The following is a 9161-nucleotide window of genomic DNA, read 5'->3' as shown; positions in this document are numbered from 1 at the left end:
ATATTTTGCTTTCTTATGATAGTTAATGTTAGAGAATTGATGGCTTCGTTGTTTCCCTTACTTAGATGAAGTTGAGATTTCTTGTGAGAATCCTGTCCAAATAGTATTTCATCAGTGCATTTATGCTTTAGTGCTACCCTGTGGGGATGGGGGGAATAACCTCGTGAGTGCTTGCAATTTGCTGTCACTCTTCCTAGCATACAATGGAGAGGGCCTTGACTTTAAGGCAGTGACTTGACTCTTCAGTTGCTCTACCTTTTTGAGGCACTAATTTTTTTCAATTATTTGGTTTTGTATTTGACTGTTTCTCTTAGGAGAATATTTTGTTTCCTGCTCAGTTTGTAACTGGCTAGAATGTTCCAAAGTCAGCTGTCTAGAGCCCTGGGTGAGGAGTTTGGGTCGTGCTTTAAGTCACTACCACTGCTCTTAGGGACAAAAAACCTTTAGAACTTGGAGTCCTGCCTGTCCCATGCTGGAGAGCACAAGAACCTTGATGAGAATTCTACCAGAATGCAATTCTGCTTCTTGGAAATTAAGGTAAATATTTCCCTCCTCTGTCCACTGTAACTTGGTTGTTTTGGGTTTTTTGTTTTATTGCCTCTCTAATAGTTTGCACCTCAGTCCTGTCAACTTTGTTTAGGAAAAAAAATCCGCCTTATTTCTTAAAGTTTATATACATGAGAAGATAATATTTATCTTACTCTTTTTCCTGTGCTACAGATGCAATGGATCAGCTTGAGCAGAGGGTAAATGAATTTTTTATGAATGCAAAGAAAAACAAACCTGAATGGAGAGAAGAACAAATGACATCAATCAAAAAAGTAAGGGTACTACAGGAGTGGGTCACATTTTTCTTTTGGAAATGAAGATAACCTTAGGAAAAAATAGCTTATGATTGATGGAGACTTAAGTGTTCAGAACTGTGACTTCCTTGGGCTTTCACAGAGATGGATAGAACTACCTAGGAAGAGAAGAATGACTGAAAGGTTTCTTTGATTGAGCATGTCTCTCCAGTTTTACCCAGTATTTCCTAGCATCTTAAAAATTATGATCCCAAAATGGTGAGGAAACCAGGTACTAAATTTTCAGCTCAGACTTTCTGTTTCTGCTTCTGTGACATGAAGCTGCGTAAGTTAATTGGCTTTCTTTTAGAAAATAAAAAATATTTTCAAATATTTAAAAAAAATTTTAAATTTGTTAAAATTTAAAAAAATTTTTTTTTTTTATTTTTCAAGCTTAGCTTCAGCATTTCCTGTGATTCTGCCCATGTCCTTGTATATGTTATACATATGGTATATGTAGCTTTAGGGAGAGAGGAATAAGAAGATGGATGTGTTTTGTTTTATCCTTCAATACTTGGGCATTGGTCATGGTATTGTTAGCAAGGTAGTGCATCATTCTGTCAGGAGAAACTCCTTTCTAGTCTCCTACACTTGCTACTTCAGCCCCTTATTTGGCAAAGAGTTGGGTTTTTTTCTTAGTTAACACAAATAGATTTCTGTATTTAAAAAAGAAAAAGTCAGAGCTCTGACTTCACTAGGGTAAATGAAAAATTTGCTTTTCACTTCAGTTGGACTAAAATTTCAAGTAGTTTTTGCATAAGCAAGATACTCTTCAGTGGAAATTGAGAATTAAAAGGCCCTTAAACTTTAATTATAGAGTAAAATAATGTATAAACATAGCTAAAAAAAAAGTTTTGTCTGTGGATTTTCATTAGAGCAGATTTTAAAATCGGATTGCTTTAGTCAGTTTATTTTATAATACACTTATGAGTTATATAAATCTGTTTTAAAATAATTTAAGCTATAAATGATATACATAATTGTCTCTACTTAACTACAGTGCTGGAAAGGCCTCCCTTCACACTACTGTTTAGCATCATTTTGAATGGCAGTAGTATCTGCAATGGTCATAAAGATCCATGCAAAGTAAAAGACATAATCTCATTAATCTCATTAATAAGATCTCCATAATCTTATGCTGTGTAATATAAAATAAATACCAAACTGTTTCTGTTCTTGTAGCATTTCTTGCAGAAATCTGAATATCATTTTAGGAGGAAGTGTCCACATCTTGTAGTTTGGCTTTTTCTAAGGCACAAACAATACCTTGATATGTAATCTCTCATCTAAAATTTAGCTGATTGTTGTTTACAGCAGGGTTTCCAGCTTTAATTTCTTTTAACTTAAATTTTGTGCTGATTAATAGTAGCTTAAAATGACTGAAATGAATTCAGTGACATTCATAATTTAAAAAAAATTCTCTTTATAACAGGATTATTATAAGGCTTTGGAAGATGCAGATGAAAAAGTGCAGTTGGCTAATCAAATATATGATTTGGTAAGTAGACAGAAGGCTTGTGGTGAATTACCAAAATTTATGCCCAAAGGAGTTCTAAACATTTTGGTAAGAACTACAACTGTCCCACCTGTGCTGTTACGTCAGCTACATATAGATATTTTTGCTGGTGAAAGAAACATTTAATATTTTATTGACTTTTAAGAATTTTGTTGCTTTGGGTAGTAGGTGTCACTTAAATATAAAACATACAGAAATAATTCTAGAAATCCTAAGGTTTTCATGCATGTTGATTTTTGTCTTAGTCATTTCTTTCTGAAAAGAGACCATGAGCAAGTTACTCTTCCTTATAGCATATGCGTTTTGAATTTTAAGTATATTTATTTTACATTTTGTCAGAGAACAGAACCTGCAAGTCTGACTGCACTAAAATATAGTAGATACAAAACAAATATTTCTTGTCTGCATTAGTTTCACTTCAGCTAACGAAAAGTTAGTTCAACTGGTAACTGTAACAACCTGTTCAATTTTTGGTAGTTTAGAGATAGGTACAGTGTTCTGCCCTATGACTACAGATGAAGAAAGCATTTGGAATGTAGTGTTTATTTCAATGATATTACATCTACATTTTTTTAAGCTCATTTTCAGTACCTAAGAGCATGTAATGCTTTACTCAAACGCACAGGAGTCTACATTTTCAGTTGAGAGACCCTTTTACTCAATACTTAGGCTTACTGATGTGTGTCGTGGCATACAAATAGCAATTCCGTGTACTTGCAGTTTCCCCTGTAGCCCAACATCTGCTAAAATGCATGCCATGTACTGTTCTTTCTCTTCCGCTTTCTATACCCATACCCACAACACCCCCAAGTCCTTTTAATCCATTTTCTCAAAAGAAACACTTAACATTGTGTCTTGGAACATTGCCTACTGTAAGAGGAGGGCTTCTAGCTGCTGAACTAATATGCAGCCTTATTGTATCCTCTGATTGACTGTACAGCTTAGGAGCAGCAGCGCTATTTTGGTGTTAATATAGCATCTCTGCTGAGTTAGGGAAATGTAGGTTGACCGAGAAGTTGCGCTTCTGTGTATTTTTATACATCCTTAGTACTGCATGGCAGAGAACTGCTGGAAGGGAAATATTTAGCAAGCCTGAGATTAAGGATGTAGATATTCATGTTCCGGAACTGGATGCTACTTATTGTTGCTTTGTCTCAAAAACAGGTAGACCGTCATTTGAGAAAATTGGACCAGGAACTCGCTAAATTTAAAATGGAACTTGAAGCAGATAATGCTGGAATTACAGAAATATTAGAGAGAAGTAAGTATGCATGATTTTTTTTTTTTCAGAACTTGACAGATTTACTGTAAATTTGCAAAATCAAATTGTCATAAACTTGTTACAGGCCTTCAGTATTTCCACTTGTTCCAAAATTGCGTTTTGACTCACGTACTTTTCAGTGGTCCTCAAATTTTAGTTTCAACCCCATTTTTTACCAATGAAGTCAAAATATAACTGCATAATTAGAATAGGGCTTTTTTGCACAACTGTTGCACTAGTGAATTGCTACAGTAAGGTACAGAATTCTTTAAACCTGTTTAATGACTGTAGGTATTCAGACAAGTACTTAGCCCTAAGCTTGCCACCTACCCAGTTGAAAGCATACCATTTCTTACTTGAATTGATTGACATCAAATTGAGGAGGGTCATTATTTTAGTTATAAGTATAGAATGTCAAATAAAGTTACGTACTCAGTTTTTTTCTTTAGAGGGGAGAGAATGGTTGTTTTGTAATGGGGTAGTGAGTGAGAAGCATTTTGGGTAAGAAACCTGCATGCTTAACAAATAGAGCAATGCTAGTATTCAGAATGTGAACAAAATGTAATGTGTCAGCTTTTTGGCCAGCTTGGTGTAGAAGAATCTGGCCTTTCTGTATGCATCAAGATTTAGACATCAAGTTCAAATGCGATTATGCTAAATTTCAAAGTTGATTCTATTACTGTGATGTCATGGTTTAACCCCAGCTGGCAGCTAAGCACCACACAGCTGCTTGTTCACTCCCCCACGATGGGATGGGGAGAGAATCACAAGAGTACAAGTGAGGAAACTCATGGTTTGAGCTGAAGACAGTTTAATAGGGAAAACAAAAGTTGTGCACACAAGCAAAGCAAAACAAGGAATCCATTCACCATGTCCCATGGGCAGGCAGGTGTTCAGCCATCTCCTGAGAAGCAGGGCTCCATCACACCTAACGATGACTTGGGAAGACAAAACGCCATCACTCTGAACGTTCCCACCTTCCTTCTTCCCCCAGTTTTATATACTGAGCATGACGTCATATGGTCTGGAATATCCCTTTGGTCACTTGGGGTCAGCTGTCCTGGCTGTGTCCCCTCCCAGCTTCTTGTGCACCCCCAGCCTCCTCACTGGTGGGGTGGTGTGAGAAGCAGAAAAGGCCTTGACTGTGTAAGCACTGCTTAGCAATAATGAAAACATCTCTGTATTACCAACGCTTTTTTTTTTAGCACAAATCCAAAACACAGCCCCATACGAGCTACTATGACAAAAATTAACTCTATCCCAGCTAAAACCAGCGCATGTGATTATGGAGCTAAGAGGCAGTGACTGTTCTTCATACCCAGGGACAATGAAAAGTAACCTAAATCACTTGAGGAGATCAGGAATAAATATTCTTTCTTTGAACTTTGTGTGGCTTTGTCATAAAAGCTGGGAGTTCTTGGGTATTTGAGTTGTAATTGCTATTACAAATAAGAGACAGAAACCCATAACTGCAAAGTAAGCACTTTACTGAACTAGCAACTACAGAAAAGGTCTAGTTTATTTTAGTTGGAATCCCAGCACTACCTTCAGTTGAGCTGTGCGTTTGGTGAAGTAGGTGGATTTTCAAGAACTAAAAATAGAAATGGACCAGGCTGTATGTTGCACCTCTAAGGTTTTTTGGGGTTTTTTTAGTAAAGTGAAAAGTAGAAACTTAACATTTTTAGCTTTCAGAGTAAAGACATATTGTTGAGGTTCCGCCAGAGGGCAGCCTTTGGACTAGTTCATAACATGATTAATGTTAGCTCGGGCAAAATATTTCCTTATGCTTTGAATCTCTTCTAGAATAATTTTCTTTAAACTTAATTTGTAATACACTCAGGTACTTTTTGAAAGCACTGAAAAAGAGGAAAAGAGATGTTGAAACTACAGATTTTGAAAAATGAATGTGAATAATTTCCTTGAATTATCTTCTGTATAAATATAAGTTGGTAATTACTGCAGCTAATTCAAAATCTTTTTGCCAAAGATTGATAAACAAACTGTTGTATATTGTTCTAATGGAAATTTATGGTCAAAGTCTCTCCTATGCTGCTATCATTTAGCCTCAAATTACAATAAATGTTATTCTTGGACATAGACTTGCATTTGTGCCCACCCCTTTTTTCTTTTTTTTTCTTTTTTTCTTTTTTTTTCTTTTTCTGTTTTTTCTTTTTCTTTTCTGTTTTTTCTTTTTTTCTTCCTTCTTCCTTCCTTTCTTGTTTCTGTTCTCTGGTTCTTATTTCTCTTTTTTCCTTTTCTTTCTTTTTCTTTTTTCTCTTTTCTCCTCCCCCCCTCCCCTCCCCTCTCCTTTCCCTTTTCTTTTTTTTCTTTGGATTGTTGCTCTGTGTGTTTTGAATACTAAGAAAATTTGGATAGTGATCTGAAGCCCTTCCTGTTGGGTGTTAAACCATCTTTAAAGACATTGCTAGTGCTTTTGTGTTTTGAGTCAGTGGGACAAGATGCCTCAATACAGTTTACCTGTTACAATCTTCTTTTCAGTTCATGTTGGTATAGATTGTCAATACTCTTGGTGCAGCATTCTCCAACCATCACCAGTTTGTGTGTAACTCACTTGAACAAGTGGCATGTTGTGGGCAATGTTGTTGTTTGTTCTCCTTATTGGCCTTGATTTTACTTCCCTGATTTCAACAGTTGAATAGCAGCAGTCACCAATTTTTATTTTTAAACTGTTCTTCTCACTGGCTCCTGGTTGTACTACAGGAAGGGTTTCAACTGTAGCAAAAATCCTTCTGATTAAAATAAATATAACTGCATAATGATTTGGTTAAATTATAAAGATTTATTTAGCATCTAACAGTCAAAATCATGCCAGTGAGGACTCTGAAATTTTCCTATCCTTTTTATCTCCCTCTTAGGGTCTCTGGAGCTGGATACACCATCACAGCCTGTGAATAACCATCATGCCCATTCTCACACTCCAGTAGAGAGTAAGTATTTGAGACTTAAAAACACGTCCACTTTTATTTTTCCTTATTTTTTCTTGAGTAGTATTAGGGAAGAAAAATGTTCAGAATTTTTTTTTTTCTTCAAACTTCAGAAGGGGGAAAAAAGGCATAATGGAATGATAATAAATGTCTATTCAGAAGTGCAAGAATGAAATAGTAAGGTTTTGCTGGTGGGGATTAGTTGAAAGTGCTGTTTTATTATCTGTAGTTATAGTTTGACTTTCAATCTGAAAAGGTTTTGCATTTACGTTCCCTTCATTTGTTTCATTTAGAAAGGAAACACAATCCATCTTCTCACCATGGTACAACAGATCATGTTCCGGAAAAGAAGTTTAAATCTGAAGCTCTTCTATCTACCCTGACTTCAGATGCTTCTAAAGAAAATACACCAGGTAATCTTACTTGTCTTGCATTTTATTGCTTTTTAATTGGAAGAATATTTGTCAATTATTTTCTTTTGAAATCAGAGACACATACCCTTTCCTCAGGGATTTTCAGTCATTTGAAACATGAGAAATTGCAGGCATTGTTACTCATCTGTGTTGTCCATGAAGCGCATCAGTTTTGTTGTCATTTAACAGCTGCATCTTGGGTTTTTCTTTTTATTTACACTGCTTGGAAAAAGATAACAGTACAGTTTCATTCAGCCAGTCGTAAAAGTATGAGAGGATAATGCATTATTGTTTTTGGGAAAAAGAAACGCATGCAGCAATTTCCAAAGTAAGGGAAAAGAATGTTCACAGGTGTTTTCAGGGGTTGGTCTAATGTGGCATTTAGCTACAATAAAGTAAATGTTTTTGTGTGTTGTCTGTTTCAAAAGAGGTGAGAAGTCTTTTTCTGTAGTAAATAGTAAAATCCCCACAACTTTCTGCCCATTATCAAAATTAGGATGTTTCATAGTTTCTTTTCTAAAAATAAAAGATTGTGAGAGGTTGTAGCAAGCAAACTACTTTATGTTTTGGAATTTAATGCTGTTCATCAGTTTTAAGCACTCTCCCTCATAGCCACTTTCTTTTGAAGGAATTTACCTGAGATGGCAAATAAAATGTAACTATGTTTGAGCAGTTGTCAGTCTGTAGATGGCCATGGAAATCTGTGTTGTGTTAAGATGGTGGCTTGTAGTTTTTAGAATTAAGATTGTTAAAAGTTTTTTAGAAACAGTATAGGTGTACAGTCAAATTCTTACTCTCTTCTTTATGGTTACAGTAGTCAGGATCATTTCAACGGAAAGTGGGTTTGTATAGACATAGGTGTAGACATAGCAGCTGCATCTGTTCTTTGATAGCTGAATATCATAGAGGACTGTCTTTCTAAAAGGACTCCTTTGCACATGAGGATAGGTGGGGAACAAACTTGTTTGTTTATTAAGCCAGTAGTGGCTGTGTCAAATGACTTTTTAAACTTTTTTCCAAATGATCAGACTGCTCTGATGCATAAACGGAGTTCCTACTCTTTCACTGGTTGTCATATATAACTTCTTAAAATGCAAAGGATTTTAGTTTCATTTTGAATTTCATAAATGTGTTCTGTTCATCAAGGGTGTCGAAACAGTAATTCATCATCCTCTTCAAACAATGCATACAATACAAACTCTTCTCAACCATTGGCATCATATAACCTGGGCTCATTATCTTCAGGATCTGGGGCCGGTGCAATTACCATGGCAGCAGCTCAAGCAGTGCAAGCCACGGCACAGGTAATGTCAAAACATTCTTGTCGTTCTGCCATCAGCTATTGATTAAGAAGAAGGACTAGTGATTTATTTTTTTTAGTTCCCATGATCACTTTCAGTTGATGTGATTCAGTTCTCATCATTTTTGTTTATATGCTACAGTTTTATCCTGTAAAACTTGCATACAGGGACAGCTTGTTTTCTAGCTTTTCCTGTGGTATATTCTTACTTTTACCACTTACCATACATCATTTTGTTAACAGAGTAACTAATGAACCTGTACAAATAATTAGCAGTTAGCAGCCTGGTATGTCTTCTCTAAGAGCTCCACTGTGTAATCTGATACAATATCAGTATTTCTTTTTAGATGAAGGAAGGAAGACGAACATCCAGTCTAAAAGCCAGCTATGAAGCATTTAAGAACAATGATTTTCAGCTTGGAAGAGAATTTTCGTTATCCAGAGATTCAACTGGATATTCATCATCAGCTCTGGCATCTACATTAACACAGACATTAAGTTCATCAACCACAGATTCACGAAGTGGCAGAAAAAGCAAGTAGGTTTTCTTACTTGTTGACTGCAGTTACAGCTTTTAAGACAACTAAAGCTTTCTTTTAAAGGTCATGGACCATCTTAGAAATACTTCAGAAATATTTAATATCTGGGAGGGATGACCATAGAATAGTTTGGGTTGGAAGACACCTTTAATGGTCATCTGGTCCAACCCCCCTGCAATGAGCAGGGACATCTTCCACTAGATCATGTTGCTCAGAGCCCCGTCCAACCTGAGCTGGAATGTTTCCAAGGATGGGGCATCTACCACCTCGCTGGGCAACCTGTGCCAGTGGTTTATCACTCTGACGTGCGGAAGCAAACCTCACAACTCAAAAGAGTTATAAAGC

At 36.1% G+C, this 9161-nt stretch overlaps 1 protein-coding gene across 1 annotated transcript; it reads left to right on the top strand.

Annotated features, from left to right (window-relative positions):
- Positions 1-720: 720 nt before the first annotated feature.
- LOC104613619 (inhibitor of growth protein 3) lies at positions 721-8815 on the top strand (the record flags this gene model as incomplete). The annotated part of the gene is made up of 7 exons (XM_010289328.1): positions 721-821; positions 2275-2340; positions 3523-3619; positions 6496-6567; positions 6858-6977; positions 8124-8281; positions 8625-8815. Coding segments are annotated over exons 1-7 (800 nt in total), but the record flags the coding sequence as incomplete, so codon positions are not given.
- Between the last annotated feature and the right edge of the window lie 346 nt (positions 8816-9161).

The sequence above is a fragment of the Phaethon lepturus genome, unplaced genomic scaffold, assembly GCF_000687285.1.
Source record: "Phaethon lepturus isolate BGI_N335 unplaced genomic scaffold, ASM68728v1 scaffold53756, whole genome shotgun sequence".
Classification (NCBI taxonomy): Eukaryota; Metazoa; Chordata; class Aves; order Phaethontiformes; family Phaethontidae; genus Phaethon; species Phaethon lepturus.
The sequence above is the reverse complement of the archived record's forward strand: the minus strand, read 5'-3'. Positions and strand labels throughout refer to the sequence as shown.